The 21,358-nt window shown below is 33.7% G+C and overlaps 1 protein-coding gene across 5 annotated transcripts in view; it reads right to left on the bottom strand.

Moving 5' to 3' along the window:
• Window positions 1-21,358, bottom strand: part of LOC100649950 (A disintegrin and metalloproteinase with thrombospondin motifs 4) — an 82,241-nt gene that overhangs the window by 5,552 nt on the left and 55,331 nt on the right. For 4 of the 5 annotated variants that reach the window (XM_048406938.1, XM_048406939.1, XM_048406940.1 and 1 more), the window contains exons 3-11: window positions 21,219-21,316; window positions 14,529-14,589; window positions 13,139-13,347; window positions 12,389-12,478; window positions 6,980-7,181; window positions 6,769-6,898; window positions 6,044-6,173; window positions 5,757-5,899; window positions 3,191-3,246 (exon numbers count right to left, since the gene is read on the bottom strand). In XM_048406938.1, coding sequence (XP_048262895.1) covers window positions 3,191-3,246; window positions 5,757-5,899; window positions 6,044-6,173; window positions 6,769-6,898; window positions 6,980-7,181; window positions 12,389-12,478; window positions 13,139-13,347; window positions 14,529-14,589; window positions 21,219-21,278 — 1,081 coding nt within the window. In that variant the 5' untranslated portion in view covers window positions 21,279-21,316. Of the gene's footprint in view, window positions 1-3,190; window positions 3,247-5,341; window positions 5,395-5,756; window positions 5,900-6,043; window positions 6,174-6,768; window positions 6,899-6,979; window positions 7,182-12,388; window positions 12,479-13,138; window positions 13,348-14,528; window positions 14,590-21,218; window positions 21,317-21,358 lie in introns of all 5 variants that reach the window. The other variant, XM_048406942.1, reaches the window with a different exon arrangement.

Raw genomic sequence — 21,358 nt, 5'->3', positions numbered from 1 at the left:
GTTGAACAATATAAAGTGTAAAAACGTGAATGTACATATCGTAATTGAATCATATAGAATAAGTGGATCAGTGGTGCAAGACAACAACGATATTTTGTAACTGTATTACGAACAATCACAACCCATGTTCTAAATCTAACACAATAGAGTATTACGAAACTTCTAGTATAGCGTGAGTCTTTTGGAAAGTACATATATATTCTAAACTATCGTTGAAAGTTGGCTGGATTAATGACTTGAAATTTGAATATACTATAATCGAAGCCGCGATCGTACCGTGAAAGGAAATTCAAATTCGATTATGAATGCACTATGTCGAAAGAACAACTGTATCGTGATAATTCAAGTTTGTAGATATCGTTTGTAGGAATCACGACTTGATCGCTAATATATAACTGCAGTTTGAAAGTGCTTACTGCAAGCAACCGTATTGCGACTGCATTGGCAACGCGAATTAAACTTGAATTATGAAATCATTTGGCTATCCATCAGATCGTGAAGATCGTCCATTCTCAAAAACGAAGACACGTTCTTTGGTAAGATGTTACCAGTACTGTTATTAGATACGAAATTCTAGCAAATATTTAGCGGCAGTATTAATCTGTTTAATTAAATACTCGTTTAGTTAGAGAAAGCTAGAAGATAACTTGGCTTTTTCTTAGATTGGCACGACATTCCTTAAAAATTTTTTACCCAACTTTTTATACTCTTTTACAAAATACGATGTACATTAAATACGTATTTTTAAAATAATTCTAATATATTGCGTATAACGAGAATCGAACGTGGTTTTGGTATGGCCATGGCATTTCTCCAGCTTAGGTTTCATACATTGCAACGAAATTTGTACAATTGTTAAATAATGCCTTAATACGTCTTTTGAATATTTATTTGAACATAAATAAAACAATAAGATACTATGTTCAAAAGAAGTATTAAGGTATTATTTAATAATTGTGCAAATTTTATTGCAATATATGAAAGCTAAGCTAAGCTAAACAAACACGTATACATGAAACAGTATTTTCATTGAAAATATCCAAAAATAGTACAAATTTGATGAATGAAATTTAGCTGATGACATAATACGTTTAATTTATTACAGTAAGATTAAATGTAGCTTCAAATAACTCTGAATTAATCGCATAAATTTACTCTATTTGGCTACTAAATGAAATTTATTATACTGAATTTATTAATGTATCCGAGATTCAATCTGGATCATGTGGTCGAAACTTTTGTTTTCGTAGGAAATTTTTAAGAAACGAGTGCCCATTTGAGAAAGGATCGTAGCTGATTAATAGAGTAGCATGCAGCTATTAATTTACGTCGATCGATTAACCGAGGCTTTCGAAATAACTTAAAACTTCATCTACCGTGAAGATCGATTCAAAGATCGTGTTCCCTCAACGAGAATTTCCAGTGTTGGGGAAAAAGGAAAAATCTCTGCGGTATTAATCTCTACGATATTCCTTTGTTCGGCTTATTTTTCACTTCTAACGCGATTCTCGATCGCTTCGACTTGAATAAACTTACCAACCGTGGTCCTCGTCAGTAGTGCAGCCAAAGAAACAAGAAGAAGGTGTGAATGATTCAAAAGAACGACATAGCGAGCGTGGAGATGATAAGGATATACTGCCGTGTTAAGTCAAAAGGTCGCATCGGCACACTTTCGTTTAAATCAAACCATTGCTGCCAAGTAGTAGAAAAATAATTCATCTATATGTATATTAAATAAGAAAGTTGTATTTGCATTGAAACTAAAGATAGAAAAGTTTATATTTCGGCTGTTATGTGAAATCGATACCTGGTTGTTAAATACTAAAAGTCATTTTTCGCAAAACCATCTTTCGACCGGATACGCCTACTCGAATTAATACGGCAATATATAAATAGATATATTTTTTCAAATTATTCTTAGACCAACGAGGTACCATTAGGATCGAACGATCAATTTGATAATATTCCATGGTAAAGTGTATATAGAAAAGTAATTGCAAACGATCGATTGTACAAATGCCAAGGTCGTGTACGATTTATGTACATACGTATGTACGTGAAACACAAACACACACACAAAATAGGAAACCGTAGCCACTGTGCAAAAAGTGAACGAGCAGAGAAGATTTTAAAAATGAAAAATTGTCGAATAAGAAATTTTTTTTACTTTTTAAACCTATTTTCTCTTCTACTTTTTCTTTTTTTTTGTTTAGGATAGGTATAATACCGCTTTCGTTTTCGCTCGTATATATACGTTCACAGTGAGAATCAGGAGAGTGAAAGACAGAGTGACAGTGTAAGTGAAGGAGAGAAAGGCATACTTGTATCCCAGACTAAGAAAAGTGAGATCCAGAAATAAGAAAACACGCGTGGCAAGCCGCGATAGAATGTTTCACGCTCAGCTCGAGGGAAGTTTTGATCGGTGTTTTTTGTCCAGCCATTTTTTTTTCTCGTGATAATCAAGTTCAAACACAGAGTGAAGAAGTTCATTCAAGCTATTAGAGTGAAAACAAACAGGATAAGTATAGATAAAAGCAACGTAGACGAGCTTGAAATGCTATACTATTCGAGGTTTTTGCAAACTGCGGCATTTTCTTGGAAATATAATTCCAGTGTTTTGCGGAGGATATTAATGTAATAACTAGTCTGAAGTAAAATCGAAACGAAATGAAGTTTCGATTGTAGGATAGTAAATAGAATAAGTCGACGTTTAATTCGATAGATAATTAATTAAATGTATGTTAAGAAATTAAAGCTTTTTGTAATATAATGCAGTTTCTCGTAGTTTTAATATTAAATACTTCTTGAGTTATTCAAAATATTCCATTTTAAATCGTACATTAAATTCGCAGTATGATAAAAGTACATGGAATATCTTCATCGAAAATTAAAAATATAACAAAACACCGGAACAGATTTGTCCAAAAGAGCATGATTCGCGTTTTAAAATCTCGAACAGTACATATATGTGTACCACGAAAGAACTCTGGCTGTGAAAGCCTCGAGAACTTCCTTCGTTTTCAACCATACGATACATGTTCTCGGGATGTTGCAGCGAAAGAAATTTTAGATTGGAGAAGTAAAAAAAAAAAAAAAAGAAAAAAACGTTCGCAGAGCAGTGCACATAGATAGATCAAAGACAATTTTCTGTTCTCGTCAATCTCGTTTCCTTCGAACTCGAGAAACGTACCTGCGGTTCCTCTATTGCACACGTCATTCGCGTATTGCCTCCTGCACATATCTAATCTGTAATGCAACAACAAAAGTTCCTCTTTATCATATGGACTCACAATTCCAGTCTGCTTCGGACCACGTCACGGGACAATTGTTGGGAACGTGCCGCTCGTATATGTCTAATATCCATTACATTTCGGTAAACTATAGTATTTTGTAGTATATATACATACAATATTCCTATAATGGAGTCTACCATTTTTTAAATGCTCTCTCTCTCTATATATATTATGTATATATATTGCCTATTAAAGCCATGATATTTTGTAATATATAATACAATGAGTTAGGACAATATTCGGATACTAAGGTATGCTTGGATCTATTTCTTTATGTCTTAGCATAAGATTCTTATGATTAACGCGTGAGGCCCTTTTGTTTCTCTGATAAATGCTCTTTGATAAATAATGTAAGGAATGTGCGAAAAATCTGGCAATTTCATATCTTTTCACGTTGAATATTATAATTTCTTTACTGTGACGTTTTGCTATATTACATGCATGATAGTATATACATTGTATTCAATATATACGTACTAGTTTTTTAGTAGTTTCAGAATAATTTCGTATGACGCGATAACGACCTGTCGATTTTATAATAGTCCACGTGACTATAATTTATCATTAATAAGTTAATCTCTGACAAATATAACAAAAGAACTATTTCCAGAGAAAAGAATGGTTAATTCTCCCATTATTCTGACAAATCATGATATTTCATAATATACAGATATCGCACATGAAAATTTCATGGAAATTGCATGTTTTTGAAATCTTTGCAAGACTTCACGTACGACAGACGATTAATGGTATTGATTTACGAGGAATGACATTAACTTGATTGATAACGAAAAGCAAACACCGTGATGAAGCGATATCACACACCGTGTTTGATGTCTCCTCCTTGTTCAGCGTTGAGGACGCGGCTTGCGGAAGGCGATAGCGTGGAATTACGGTAAAGCAAACACACTACGAGTAGCACGCGTGTAAATAATTGCCAATTAGCGAGTGTTGCGTCTCAGGTATGAATAATTACAGCCGATTCCTTTTTAGCAGCTTTTGAATCGCGTTGCTTCTCGAAATCGCATGAAGGAGTACCATTTATATATATGTATTATGAACTCGACCTATCGGAGAAGATTATATACATCGTGAACGTCGACGTGAATGTTCGTAACTCGAGGCTTGAAACGAAATTTTCTTTTTACCGCTTGTATTATCATTTAAAACGAAATATGTACAATGAGGCTTGTTATTATGATTTCCTGGTTTTAACACTTTCGATACTATGCACACATGCTTATCGAATTTTGGATTAAAGAGATGAGAAGTTCGATTGAAAGGTTTAGAGGATGCATATGGATTTTGATCTTTAATTTTAATTATTTCCGCGTTTGATCGCATTCATTGATGTAGGTTTGTATGCTATAATTAGAGTTTAGTAGATTGATGTCTAATAACAGGCAGAATAAGAAAGCCAACACGCGCGCGTGTTATGGATTACATATATTAGTGTACCATTACCTCTTGAAGATCAATTCTACTGTATACTTCGTGTCTACGAGAGTAATAATGAATGTGCGCAATGTTTAGCAAGCTTATTCTTTACTAAAATAGCGTACAGTATTTTAAATAACTACAATTTGAGTATTCAACACCGTATTTACACTAGATTAAACTGAGTGCGTTAAAAGAGCATACTTTCTCGTTCGACAAAATACGAGTACAGTCTATATTTTTACATAGAGTTTATTATTTAAGAACTATTAAATCTCTTTCAGTCTTAATGAAAATTACGTATATATTTTATTTGTATCTTTCTGAAAATTACTGTCCATTGTAACAGAATATTTCAAAACAAGAAAGTACAAATATTACACTATTTCGACGAGAAAGAATGTCACTTTTGTATCGTTTATCCCCGTAAACGCACCATCCCCATCGTGGTACGCCATCACTGCACCGCCAAAAATTATATTTAAGCTAGGTGTAAATACTGTACAACGCTAATTACGTTAAAAGAATATGAACGAAAATAAAATAAGATTAAAAAGAAATAAATAAACAAATTGAAAAAGAAAGCGTGATCGCTATGTAATAAACCATACCGGCAGTTCCCTTAGTGCAGCGGCCGCCTTTCCTACGACGGCACATATCATACCTGTTTTGCGAAATAAAAATCAAACAGTATGAAATCACTAGACTGCTGTGGTAAAACGGTAATAGCATAATGTCGGGGCCATAGAACGTATTCGTTATTGCGTGAAATTCGATTGAAATCTCTGCTTCTCAATATTTTTTACACGCTTTCAAGTTAATCGTTATCATTTTCCTTTCGAGTTTCACTATTCTTCCACGTATTCGATTAAAAAGAAAACAAGTCGTTTAAATTGTCATTGATATCGAAAGATGAGACAAAAAGGGGAGAGCGAGAAAAGTTGTCAGGGAAGAAGATTTTGTATGTTAATCACGTGAAACGTAATGTGGTAATTAGGTTGAATTTAAAGAAATGCACACTCTTACTTTGTGACAGCGACAGCGATGTCGTACACCGGAAGTCGTCTCTCTCGGAAGAGATATTTGCCCATGTCGGTCAACGCAGCTGCCGAATCGATCGCGTCTCGTCCGACGCGATTTCTTTCCAAATACGGTGTAGCATCTCTGCCCTGAAAGATATCGTTTAAGAAAAAAAAAAAAAAAAAAAGAAGGAAACGAAAAAGAAAAAAGGAGGAGAAAGTTGTGGGAAATGTAACGATTCGTAAAAAAATCATAGTTCGGTAAAAGGATCGAGATGATTAATTGCACTTCACCCGTGATATAATGATTCCAGCGATACTGATGCGGATCTTTGGCCCTTTTAACAGCTTGTACCTTAGGTCTACTCCGTTCCAGAAGGACACAAAGTATCTTTTGATTTGCACGTTATCACCGCCATGTAGTCTGGAAGAAACGAATTTAATTATAAATTTTATCTCGATTAAAAATTGAATTGGTATTGATTAAACATTTGCTGTTCTATTTTAACAATCAAACGAAATGCTTCATTAAGAACGTATATAAATAGAATTGAACCACTTGCTGCTTGCAAACAGCTGCTACATAAGCCAATAATGAATATTAATACGGACAAATGGATAATCTGTTACATAATATCTCTCACACACTGTGATGTCTTCACATCTATCAAGCAAATAATCTTTTGATATGATATGAAACATATTATTTTCCTATACAAAAAAGGACTATTCCTCGACATAAAAAAGATATTTTTTCAAGTAAACTGGATATATCTATGTAAATTCAGATTTTTATAAACTAAGAAACTAAAATCCAGGTAGAAATTATTTCATACTGTAAAAAAAACAGGCACAGTACTTTAAATGTTTCATATATTTTATGCATTCTATGCATTTTTGTACCTTTTGTACCTCATAAATCCATAAAAATCCATAGCCCATTTATAAGCTGCTATCTCTTGAAGGTAAACTAATCCTCGCCAACAATTTAATCTTTGTCAATAAATAAGAGTCTTCACCTGTATCCATCATAGTCGACGATGCAGAGGATTTCCGGGTAGATCACATACGGTGCTTCCCTCTTTGTTCTGGCGGCGATCGATCGTTTCGATCTGTACCTCTTGGCCAAGTGATCGGGCTCCATCAGCGCTAAAATCGATGTTTAATCACGAGAAACCGATCTCTGGAGGATTTCACCTTCTGGTGTGGTAATACGTAAAGATCACTCACTGAAATCGCTGTACTCGTCGCCGTTTGGACGAGTCACTTTCTTGTACACCACGTGATGGCTTGTGCGCTTCAAGTTCCCTTTACTTCGCGTTACGTTTGGCAGCAACTCTGCTCCGTGAAGATTCGAGTCCTTGTTTACTACTTCATTTAATATCCTATCTGGCAATGGTCGAATCACTAGTTCTGCACCGATATTACCATCCTGGTTCAAATCACATCATTAATTGTTATCTTGTAGAGAACATTTATTTATACTTTATGAAGGATAAAGAATAATTCACATTTTATCATTATTTCTACTGTTAATTAATGTATATACTATTGTTAGAAATGGGCATAATTTCATAATAATGGATCAATATTCTCTTATTCAGATGTAGTTTTTTGTACCAAGTTTCTCTACTGCTTAATATATTTTGTACTGTACTAGTGTTTTTGTACAGTTATATGAGCTTTCTATTAATTTATGATACACAATATAAAAATAAATAACGTTAAATAAGTCAAGTAATGTTATTTAAGGCGAAGTAACGAAGCGAATAATAAATAGAATACAAATTTTGCATAAATAATTATTTGAATGAAACTTTACTTCTATAATATTCGTTCCTGGTATCTAGACATTAATAGGAAAAATAAACAATCTAGCTAATTAGAAGCTCTACCGGCATTTCCGGTACCAATAATATGTTTAATTACACGATCAATGAGTTAACGAACTATAATCGGTTAATAGCTTAATCGCGCGTGCTTTCTACGTCAATTTCCCATTCGATGGCCAACGACTTCCGCCTGGCTATATGCAATTATCACGACGTGACTAATTTTATCCAACATGAACGTTGGACGAGCGAAAACGAAATACACGTTCCATGGTGGAACAGCCGGTCGATTCGCTGGATCATTGATATTTCCGATCCGGGTACGATCAACATGTTCGATTTGCAGTCCGAGAGAGGTGCATTGGTCACGTCGAGGGAGGGAGAGTGAAAGCGAAAGGTCAGGACTGTCAGGACACATGGGGTCATATAGAACAACGCTTTTACAGCATTATGTAACGCGGAATGACGATATTTGTTATCTTTGGAATTTATTCTCGTGTGGTTACTTTTGCAAAAGTTAGCAGTATATAAACAGAATTACATATGGTGGTTAATTTATTTAGTACTAACTGCATGGTTCTTCGTGGCTTTCATTTTCTAGTTATTTTATTATAAATCTGTTATTTCACTTGCGTCATACATGTTTTGTAACCAGCCTGTTGATATTTAGGCAAATTCATATTTCCATAAACATAATTAAAGGAATGGAACCTGGGTAGAAAATTGTTTTACGTATTAAGTATCATATTTTGTATACAGTATGTACTTTTGCAAGTTATATGCATTCTGTGCATTTTTGCATCTTCAAATTTCCTTTTTAGACGCGTAAAAATCCATAGCCTACTTATAATATATGTAAAATACTAAATAAAGAGAGAGTTTTCCAATAAATCCAACGAGTAGATGTTATAATGATTACGGCAACATATGCAAAGTAATTTACATGTCAGTCGCCACAAAATGAAGAGTCCAGTTTATTTGATTTTGATTTATGTAGCTTGATGACTAGAAAGGATTGTTTTAATATGAAATGGTTGAAGAAAGAAATAACCTAAAGGTGATACAAGTCTTTAAAAAATATCTTGTAACTTCTACATATGTACATTTTCAAATTGGTTTCAAAGTTACCAACATCGTCGCAATAATCGTATCTTATTACAATGCTAATGAAATTTCAAAATTATAACTATATTTCATAGCAACTGTTTAAATGCCTTCGTGAACCACCGCAGGGAAACAATACAAATGTTTTTTTGTACGCATAATTGTGTTGTGATATGATATGATATAGCCTTTCCTCATGGTTTATACTTTTTAACATACACATGTCGAAATTGGTTTTCAAAAATTTGTTGGCACTTCTCTCGAACACTGTACAATATGTTTCATCCTACGCAGCGATTAACCGATCCTTGTCAAGGACAACGTCCTTTCAACTGATTTTTGACGTATGAAAGTAATAAAAAAAGCTGTAAGCAGTGAAATTCTTGTTGTACAGGAGAGAATGCTCTGGTGATACAGAGAATGCTAATTTTAGACCTGAATTTTCAATGAATTGCTGCATAATGTGCACTCGATGTGCCAAGGAGTTATCTTGGTGAAAGAATCGGAATTCCTTTTGTGAACAATACGGACACAGTTTTTTCAGTTGCTAATGGAAAATTCGTAACGGTTGTTTTCCTGATATTTGGGTTTATTTCTGCAACTATTTCATATTTTATAAAACAAATAATTCTTTCAATTCAATTCTTTTCTTATTGGCCAACAAGCAAAATTTATAAAGAAAAGAAAAAGTTGTTTATTCATGTTTTTCTTGGAAAATTTACGAGGATCCGTCTTCATAAATCTTATGTTCAAATTACTGGTAATGAATATTTAGAAATTTAATTGACTTCTTATTTCAAAATTCATAAACGTCTGTAGATTTAAACTTGGATTTCCATGAATTGCATAATTTGGCGTTGTCAGAAGCGTGATTTAGATTATTACTGCAAATTTTAATAAATATAAATATAAATATTTTAATAAAATAATTTGTTTTAACTTTTTAGCATTATATAATAAAAGCATATTATTAATTAATATCATGGCAAACGATCATGATTTTACAATGCTACCTCGTGTGAATTTATTAATCGGATCGCTTGGTCAAAAGAACAATATTCATGATCATAAATGAAATCACTGTCAAGGGGAGATCTCTAATCGTTTTCACTGAAGAATATAAGTCTAGAATAAAACAATTCGTTTCTTTCACGCAATTATATAATAACGATCATTTTATTGATTACCAGACTAAATTTCTCTTTTTAGGAATTCTACTGTTTTAAACAAACGCAACGATCTTCCTACATTCATACATGATTTCAATTGAATTTCTTTCCCTTGAACTACGCTTTCAATCGTCACAATAGCTGTAGTCAATGCTTCAAGAGGATTTCTAATTGTTCTCCACACATAAAATTCTCCATAAAGGAAGAACCACAAGAACATAAATTCACCGACAATTTGTTCCTTGATTGATTTATAGGCTACAATATACTCAGTTTCTATAATAAAAGCAGCAAATGAATGGCAATTTCATCAGTTCATGCGTCGAGTTTCAATCAAGCAACCAAGAAACATAATTATTTGTTGTTATATGTAAATAATATATATGTATTCTATTATTATACTGTAATATTATAATTAGTAAATAGTGTAATATTTCATTGTTTGTGTAATTCATTGTTTTAAACAGAAAAGTTTTGTTTTAAAAATGAATATAGTTATATAGTAATACAGTGATATAGTTACTTGTGTCTCTTTTTTTTCTACAAGATGCGATTAAAACGTTTTGCTAATTTGCTGTCAGACTCAGATTTAGCACTTCAGAATCTATAAGATATGCTAATCCTTCTCTACGGAAGGCAATTAAAGACAATAATTAATATGAATCAATTACAAATTTATCAGTTACAAATTACAAATCTTTTTCTTATCTATACATTTTATCTTTAAATAATACATTGCAAAAAAATGAAATATGAAAGAGTAAAACAAGTAAATTTGTTGGCGAACCCAAATGTAGTCTATGCATAATCTATTCATAATCTCCATAATTTATTTATGAAGCCTACTAATTTTTGTCTACAGAAGAGAATTAATACAAGTTTAAACCAACATCTCTCAAAAACAAGATGCGAAAAAATAAATCCGCTAGCAGATGCAAATTGTGCAAATTAAAGTTAATAAAGTATAATAATCATCTTCCATGAAAAAGGTCCAGAAAATATCAATTACGATTTTTTTTTCTAAATTACTTTTCCTCCCAACTGTAAACCTTCATTTTTCGAAAATACGATTAAAATTATGTAATGAATAAAATTTGTTGTTAACAGGGTAATCTTTGTATGAAAATATCCCTTCACTTATCATTCATGACTTTGTCAACAGGTTTTAGACAATTCGATGAATACGTAGCAGCTTTGGCAACAGTTTTGTGTCGGGAATTTTTTTCCTTACGACTTCATAAGAGATCGAAATTCCCAAGTGAAATTAAGTCTTGGTTGGTTGGAGGCGCAATCATTGAGAACGGCTGCCTTCTGTTCCGAGCTGCCCACTGTTCTGAAAGGTGCAACCGATATGGAGAATTTTATTGCTTTTTTCCTTGGTTTTGCCCAAGCAATATCATCGTAACGCACTTTGTATGAACCGCGGACGAAGCAGCGATTACCGGAGCTCGAAATGGAAATGTCAAAACGATCACGAAATACCATTTTGTGCAACTTCGCTTTATTATTCCGTTTCTGTTGAATCTCGTTTACGTGTAACCGTTTTGGTCATAGCAAATGGTATTTTTGTAAAGATGCTTTTAGGTTCGCCTCCGCTTTGTTAACGTTCTAAAAGAATATTCATGAACGTAATATTAAAATTGTCTCGTGATTATGTAAGTGATGCATAATTACGATATATGATACATATGATACATGTGATGTCTAGAATGTTTGTCCATCTCAGAAAGTTGGATTCTTTTTCAGATCTTTGAGTGACTGATATTTACTTGTTAATAACACAGTGGAAAAAGGTCAGTCAGATATATGAAATCTAGGTAAAAAGGAAAATTATGTGTGTAATTATAATTTACTTAATCCTCCTATTGCAATTTCAAATTTCAAGAGTTAAAGGATAAACCGAATACAGTTAATTGTAGCTTAACGTATTAAAATGTTTATGCAATCTAGCAGCAAAAAAGCGAGTACGATCCATAATGAATTGAAAATAACACGTTTGTATTACGCCTTATGTTCTGCTATTGCCATTGACATTACTCTGTCTCTCTACAATACAAAATAATTGACACAAACTTCTTTATCCAAGCAATCCTGTTTCCCTGTTAATTTAGATACTAAATGTTCCATTGTACAAATATGCCCACTTCCATTCACCAAATTCCAAATTCCAAAGAATTAATCCTCTAGTCACAATTTCCCAACGTCATTTACCATTCGTCTTTGGTCAACCATACAAAATTGCATCGATTATCCGCGTAACAAAAATTCTTTCAGCGATTACGCATAAATTTTGTTCTTCTAAGCATTTCTTGAAATTGCTATCCTTTTGCTTTACGGACTACTGGACGTTCTAACTTGTAACTACGTCGGGCAGCCTTCCTAAGCGTGGCCCTGCCAGTTGTCCCCAACGAATCGCGGTATTGCGATAATTATAACCAAGACGGCCCCTAAGTGAGTCGCGACGGTTGACGAAAGACGAGTCGCAATAATGGCGGGAATGTCGAAAGGTACATTAAGAAAGAATGGCCTCTTACAACGAGCACTTTCCCATTCGCGTCCCGGTGCAGCAAAATTGACGCCATGTTCGTCGTGTCTTGATAGATGTCACCGATATCTACGTCGGCCTGAAACGAGAAGAACAATTACATACAACGTGATCGCAACGTGCCTGGCCATATGTAGCCGATTTTATGCGATTTACACCATTTAAAGGAATAATGCAAACTCGTGGGCCTGAGGAAAAATCGCGTCGCTATGAAAAAGTCTCGCTTCTTTTCTCACTATGTACATAATGCCGTTTCGAGCGAAATGTCGGATAGTATGAGAACGCAACAGGGATGGGAGGAAAATTTTGCAAAATTAAAAACACAACGTTGTGAAAGTTAAAAGGTTGTAAGATAGGGTTGATGATATAATGTCTTGTAATTCATGCTAGAATTTTTCTTATGCGTTGTTTTGGAAAAAATTTTAGGTGATTTAGTAGCAAGGTGATAAGAAGAGAGAGAATTTAAGTATAAGTCAATATTTTAAGAATAAACGTTTTAAAATAAATAAAAGCCATTGATTAGTTATGTAGAATGTAAATCTGGAAAGCCTCGAAAGAAGAAAATCTGAAAACTTTGAAATAATATACATGCGTGATACGCATAATAGCAGTGGAGGAATGTTACTGAAAGGAACTTTCAGAGAAACGAAGCTGCTCATAAATAAACATCTCTTAAAGAATAAAAGAGCTAAGGAGAAAAATAAAAATCATTTTTCCGTGACGCACGTTGAAAACTTACATTCGTCACCTTTTCATAGTGGAGGCCACCAGGTTGCGACGCGTTCTTCGTGACAGTCCACATAGGCAAGTGGTTCGCTGTCAGCAACCCTTCCGTAGGCTTCAGCGACAGACTGATGTCCTTGCCGAAGGCCTTCAGGTGTATCTCCGGCTTCTCTATACTTCTCTTGTGCATTGAATGCAACACAGGTATAACTTCGTACGTCGGTACTAGAATTGAAACGTCAGATATCAATTGAAACGATTGATATGTCGTCTTTACTGAAAATTACTTTTTACCACTACAGCAAAGATTAATGCAAGTATTGCGTGATGTTAGGTTGAGATATCAACGATATCTGGTTTCGCACTTTCTTGCCAAAAATTACAGTCTACAAATTTCGATTATTACAATGTAGATGCATAAAGCTCAAGATCGTTATCCTCGTTAAATATAATTCAAGACCGTGGATGCTATTGATATCGATATTAAAATTTATAACTCGAAATTGGCGGTGCACAATGCAAATCATTCTTGTTACGATATAATGTACTTGCGATCTTTGGCATACCTGGTATACTTTGATACGCTAAAAGTGGTTCAAAATCATGAATATTCAGGTTTGTAGATCGAAGTCCGTAAAGGTATCATAATATGTAACTTTGAATCATTATTCCTCGAAATATATAATGTAACAGCTGTAGCGACGTTCTGTGGTTAACAGATGTAGCTATACTACCGGTCAAAAGTATTAATACACCTGGCTACGTTTATTAGGAAATTCTAAAAAAACTTTATTTGCATATTACATTAAAAGGCATATATGTATAATGCAAATGAAATAATAGATTTATAATAAAGTCCGTTACTTTTGATCTTTTATTATAACGTGTCGCAAAGTATGTGGACTCCTATGTCAATTACCGTAATGACTTTTCCGACATTTTATATTTAATTACGACCAACTATTTCACTTAGTCTATGCCACATGTTTTTAAACAAATTATAATATTTTTGATAAAATTATTCAACATATTTTTTGAGAGCATAAATAAGTAGAAAATAAAAATAGTGAAAGGTATTCAATTTCTACAAAAATATCAATACGTGTCTTAATATTTATAGTCGGCAGTGTGCTAACGAACTAAATATTTATTTCATTGTATGTATATTTGAAACTATGTTTTATCCAATCAACAGTAAACTAGTGCAATCTCTGTCGGAATAATAACGATACCGTTCCGCAATTTTCACCATTAAGAAACTAATGACAGAGTACAATAGCAAGAGAATTTAATTCAACGAATTCCGTTTTGTGGCAAGGCCATCGGCGTGCAGTGAATCGAGTTCAGATTGAATGAAAAGACAACTGTCTACCGCTAGTTATTAAATTTTTTTTCACCGTGATTACCAGACTCGTGTTCCGTGTGAAACACCGATAACATCTCCTCCCTTGTCATGTGTTCGTGGATCTGCAACAGACAAGAAATTCATCGTAAGTATGTGCTTTACGCTTCGTACTTTATATTTCTTAGTGATGAAATGCTTTCGTGCATGCAAGGAAACAACGTTGATATTCGCGTGACGAAAGGTTAATGAAGGGATCGATGCAACTGCTTCAGGTATTTTAATTGTTTAATTCAAAGATTAGAATTAGGATTTCTTTTTAATACGAAGATAACCGGAGAAAAACAATATGTCACGTTTCTATCTTTTTTTCTTGCAGATGAACAATTTCGAAAAATCACCATTATGTTTGCTCATTTAGAGGGAAAGAATCATGTCAAATAAATGACATTTTTTATTTGCTTATTTTTATATTAAATTTTTGTTTCTTCTATCTTGCTGAGCATTTAAAAAATATGCCTTGTTATAGTAAAAATATTCTTAGCTTTCTTACAACGTATCATACATTTTTTAATTATTAAAAAAATTTTTTGTTTAGTTTTAACGCTATATTCTCCTTTTCACTTATGTTACATTTAAGTACCAAGTATATATACGAGTATAAATATTACTAAATTTATAAAATATAGACGAAATAGCGAGTTGCGTGTAATCATTTGGTTAGCAGAAAGTTATTTTCCAGAAAGACATTTCGAACACGGAAGTATCATTCTACAATTTATAGTTTTGGCCAAAGCAATTTTCTTATTGCCAGTCATTATGTAATTTTCCAAATTTTGAACAGGCACGATGAACGTCAGTTTAATGCTATTAATTTCGCTTTCTTCGCATTATTGGGATAGTTTCTCGCCGAGTAGTATTGTTCCCGGCCAAGTACGTCGTGTTGAAATATCGAGGAAAAGGTAATCGTGGTAGTATCATGGGAACTATAGCGCGTAATAATAACACGAAGAAACAAGTCCGTTACTTTCGATCTTTTATTACAACGTGTTTCAAAGTACGTGGACTCCTACGTTAATTACAGTAATATAATTTTCCGACATTTTATATTTAATTACGACGAACTATTTCTCTTAGTCTATGCCACATGTTTTTAAACAGACTATAATATTTTTGATAAAATTATTCAACATATTTTTTGAAAGCGTTAATAATCATTTCTCTGCGACAAATTTTTGCAACTTTTTAAATTTTTCAGTCTTCAGAGTCTTCTGATTTTCAAATTTGTAAATCTTTCGCTCTTCCAGTCTTTTAATCCTCAAATTTTTCAATTTGCAAATTTCGAAAATCTCCAAGTGTACAAATCTTGGAACCTTAGAATTTCTGAAATTTCCTCGAATTGTCAAATTTCTGCAACTTTTTAAATTTTCCAGTCTTCAGAGTCTTCTGATTTTCAAATTTATAAATCTTTCGCTCCTTCAGTCTTTTAATCCTCAAATTTTTCAATTTTTAAATTTCAAAACTCTCCAAGTGTACAAATCTTAGGATCTTAGAATTTCCAAAGTTTCCTCGAATTGTCGGATTTCCAATCTTTTAGTCTTTTTTAAACCTCCAAATTTTGGAGCGTCCCACTCCTTGCATTTCTAAATCTTCAAATCCATCAATCTCGAAATTTCGAGACTCTCCAAATGTACGAATTTTCCAATTTTCATATTTTGAATCTTTCCAACCTTTAATCTACCAATCTGTGAATCGTTAAATCCGCGAATTTGCGAAATACCCGTCGCAATAGTTAGGTCTATCCACTTTCCTCCGTGAGAACAAAAAAGATTTTCGCAAAACATGGATGTAATCGCACGTCGCGTCATCGTTCCTTATAAAGCTATTTCCATAAAACACTCAGGCAACGCCCCATTTTTTCACTCAATTGCGGCAATTGCACGTATTAGCAAATCGTAGTAGAACAGTTTCATTACGAGTTGCTTTGTCGCCGCCAAGTGCATGGCTAATTGACTGCTGTTGCGAGGACAATGATCAACAGTCGTCGGGACACATGCACTGTGAATAGTTGAAGCACATTTGCCACGGTCCCGCAGGTAATCGATGCGTGTGCATTTCAAAGATTTTCCAATCGCGGCCCAAGGTCTGCTTCTACCATTTAAGAACACCTAACCACGTATATAACGTGTCACAGAAATCGAGTTGCAATTAACTATCGCGCTGCCTGACGGTTGCTAAGGTCGATTACTTTCACTCATTATGTTAGGAAATTCGATCGCGTGCAATGTCCTATTTGCGCTGTTTACCGGCCTGAATGCACAAATTGTACCATTACTGTTTACTTTAATTGCAGTTTTCCTGGAAGAGAATGGTCTCTGCATCGCCATCACGGAATTACAAAGTGGTATCGTAGAGTAAATCAATTAGTAATAGGTATTCTGTGTGCACGTGTGTCTTTGAAGTTAATGAGGATCCCATTCTCGGAATTAACAAGTATCAACCTTTAGCTGGTATCGTTAAATCATAAACGACTAACTTAAATTAGATTTCGAGTTATATTATTTAATAAGTTGTTTTCACGCCATTAAACAAAGTCGTTAAACTTACTTATAATTTTTAATATACAATAGAATTACTTGTAAGGAATTAAAAAAAAAAAAAAAAGAAAGAAAGAACAAATATCATTTCATCGTAAAGCATAAATAAAGTATATATATTAATTTCAGAAATGAATATTAATTTGCAGAATACAAACTAAAATTAAAACTTTAATTTAACTTCATCCAAACTGTTGTGGACTATTTATAACCTGATAATACCAATCAAAGATTAATTAATCCTGCTACGTTCTTCCGATCATTTTCGATTCAATCGTATCGTTTTAATATTGAGAAATATCTTCAATTTGAATAAAATATCAAAGAAATCTTATTGCTATGCATGATTTCTCGTTTCAGGTTTATCTTAAACATTAATTACAATTAATTAAATGAAAAGTGACTGGTATTTAATCAATTAGTATTTGCAGAAACACCTACGCCATATTTTATTATTTTAATGTCATCAAATTTGGACAATTCGACGTTTCTTTTCTCGATTCGCGGAAAATCGAATGTGGTCGAAAGTTAATTCCTCATGTGTTTCCCAAATGGTGGCGTTTAATTTGTCTCGCTACAAATTCCCATGATTTTAATGACGCGACAGACCGTTTGATCGGAAAACCGAGCAACGCAACCGCGGCGCAGTTAAAGAACCGGATTTACTCGAAAAAGATCCGTATCACCGTGTCGTTCTCCTAATTGTATGCGTACTACGAAGCCGGAGCACGATTTCCCTCTTGAATGGCAAACACACGATTGCCGAGCCATGAAGCAGCTTGCATTTGTCATGGTCGATCACCAGATAAACAACCGCGAACCTTTGACGCTCGATTTTTCTTATTTTATTGCAAAACGTGATTTTGAAAGGAGTGGTCGGCTCAGAAATTTAAATTGTCGGATGCAAAAGCGATTCTGATCGCGTGTACGGCATTCTTAACAAAAAGAGTACAACGATACTATAGTAAAATAATAAGTACAGATAATTAATTAAAAAAAAAATGAAATTTCAGCCATGACGAATGTTTAAACATTAAATTGATAATTTAGTAATTATAAATATCACAGGTTGATGGATTATATTTAAAAATTAAGCGTGGATGTATATAGTATGTATAAATTTAACGTGACTAATTTTAACTTTTTTTAGTATTACTTGTATAGGGTCGAGATTTACATTGATTACAGAGATTTTTGTTGAGTAGCTCTTCGATGACTCGTAAATGCGTACAAAGAATTTTTCTGCTCTTTGTCCCGAAGAGATCAGAGACTTCTTTATCCGTATTGAAGCTCACGAAGAAAATGGAATATCTATGACAAATGCTCTGATATCTCAGCAACTTATCTTGACATATCTTAATTTTTTCGACAGGAAGTTATGTAATAACACACTGATTCGTAATCCTCTAAAACAGGTGGTTCATGATAAAAGCAATCACAGTAGGACAAACGCAGTAAACGCGATAGCTAATACTTTAATAAACAAAGCGTCTGGTGCTTGATACACAACACAGAAGTCCACGATTTGCGAAAGATGATAAAAAGATGTTGAATACACACAGTATGATATAAAGCTACAGCATAAAGATAATTCAAAACGCGCAGAAATATCACGTGGATTTCCCCCAACTCGTGGAATTTGATAACGAAGATCCCAGACTGGTGTCGTATAAGATAAGCACGTGTTTCTCGGATTGCAGAATCAACTAGAGACAATCTTAAATTTATAGAACACGATGTGAACAAATGATTGTGCTCTTCCCAGAATATTAGATATGTTATCATCGCCAGTATGATTGCTATATCTTTTAACACTGATTACCTCTTTGGAGTTACAGTTACTAGACTTTTCGGAGTCATAATTACTAGACTAGGCTGCAGACGTTTATGCAAATTCATATTTGTAGAGATATACATGTATAATTCAAAAAATGGAATACGTATATATTATGTATATATATATATATATATATATATATATATAATATTTATGAAATATATATATATTATAAATTGAAAATCGTTTTATCCGTTAGATATTATGACGCATATTTTGCTTTCTCTTCTACATTATTTATATACAGATTCGGGATACTTTTCTATTTTGAAATTTCTTGCAAATCCATGGAATCACAGTCTGATAACAATATGTTATTTTTAACGAAGAGATTTATGTAAACCCGTATGTTATTATCAGTATCGCTGCTGGCTACATTGAAAATGAAATATTCAGTTGGTTTGCTAATGAAAAGCGGGCTTGCAATACAATTTTCGAGTTACGATAAATCATAATTCCGTTTTCATCACGCCATATAGTCATACGGAGATTAATTTATTCTTTGCACGCAAACACGGTCGCTTCTATTTAATGAGACAAACAAATTATTTTCACTGCATGAATTTTCAGCATATTGAAACGATTGCCGCATAATTTCATTTTTGACCTTGAGGCGCAAAAATCAATCGTTTGTTGAGCGGTGGTTCAGAAGAATTATCTGAAACGATACGATGCGCTCGAACGATATTGAAAACGTATCGCGTTAGATTAGAGTTCAACGTACAATTTATTCCTTTCTCTTCCCACGTTACTTTCCTGATGACGTGCATCGTGGCCATTGTCCTTATTATCCTGCTGCTCGCGTTCGTTTACTATAATTGACTCGCTTTTAATCTCCCACTGTATAAAACCGAAAGAAGAGATATTTGCTCTCGGTTTGTCTAATTATTCTCGTCGGTCTAATTATTTAACGTTTCTAACATTTTTAATTGTTTAACATTTTTGTATCATTCGATAGACATTATCATTCGATGAAAGGAAAATTGAATTTCCAATTACTCGCGAATTAATCCTTGAGAAATGAAACATTTCACGGCCTATTTCACCGAAAAATGCAGTCTGTTTGCGTAAGTGTCTTACCATCGTCTGGATGTAAATGTAAAATATTACATCGGCGTTTGACGAAATCATACGACTGCAGAAACACCTATGATTCATGTTCTTTGTCTTTAATGATGTTATGAAACTGCTTTTTTCAGATAACTCAATTGTTAAATACTGCTCAGACTGAAGGAAATTAATTGATTTTGTTGACACATTGATGTCTTTTAAACTAATTTTTTGATAATCATATAATAAAAAATGCCAGAGTAGAGGCGTCTAATTACACTGCACGAAGGGCATCCTGTATGTAATCTGTGACGCAAATTGTCTTAGGGATTTTTACTCTATTATCGGTTCAATTATTCGTACCAAATTTAAATCTTAAGATTTATTGATAATATCGTGAAAGAAAGTGATTTTGACAAGGCACCAAAGGCTGCGTCTACCTTACCTTACACATGACCTTGAGAAAGTCCTTCCAAATGATCTCTTAAGTCTTGTAAAAAAATCTACGATCTTTTCGAAAAACTGTACAGCCTCGTATGCACTTGAAATCAACGAAGAACTCTTTATCAAGGACCTAATTACCAGGAAAATCGATCGTAAGCAGCAAATTGTATTGCACAGTCTCAGAATTGGCCATATCAGACTCACACACGCATATCTAATCTCTTAACCAAACCCATCAATTTGCGACATCTGTACAACTCTTCAAATTACCCTAAATATAGTTAGTATCGCAACAAATACCAGATCAGAGAAATTTGAAGTGAAAATCTCTGTGACGAAAGTCAAGTTTCAAGCGTTTTCTTCTTTCCGAAAGACACATCGTTATTTAACAAAATCCAACTAATAAATCTCTGTCTCTTGTCACGTTGTCATTGGTAATAACCACGTAGGTGATTTTATACTTAAAAGTTTCAGTAAAAAATGTTCATCGTCCACATTGTGACTCATGTTAAATTGAACTCTTAATTTATATGATAATAATATCGTAAAAATAAATATGAACAAACGTACGACCACGATTAGTTACTTTTTCTGATCAACGAGGCGACTAACGTTACCAACGGAAGTCGGTGTTTACGCAGTGTGAATTTGCTTCGTAATCAGCGGAGAATCAACAATTAACGTCGTCTGATTCCGCGAACATCTTGTCATTTCGAGTCAACGCCACCGACCACGACCACGTTACACGTGTTCTTTGTTTTAAGGAAGCGTCTGTACGGAATAACATCGTCCTTGCCGATCCCGATGATACTTGACGCGATCTTACCTTGTGGCATCGTACAAGAGGTAGAACGGCCATGCAGAGAAGGACAAGGGCACGAATCATTTTGCGTGAAAATATTCCTGATGGGCTGCGTCACATCGCTGAAACACGAAATGGGAAGTCTGTTTAAATGGATGGTTCGA

Source organism: Bombus terrestris, chromosome 6, assembly GCF_910591885.1.
Source record: "Bombus terrestris chromosome 6, iyBomTerr1.2, whole genome shotgun sequence".
NCBI classification, from domain to species: Eukaryota; Metazoa; Arthropoda; class Insecta; order Hymenoptera; family Apidae; genus Bombus; species Bombus terrestris.
The sequence above is the reverse complement of the archived record's forward strand: the minus strand, read 5'-3'. Positions and strand labels throughout refer to the sequence as shown.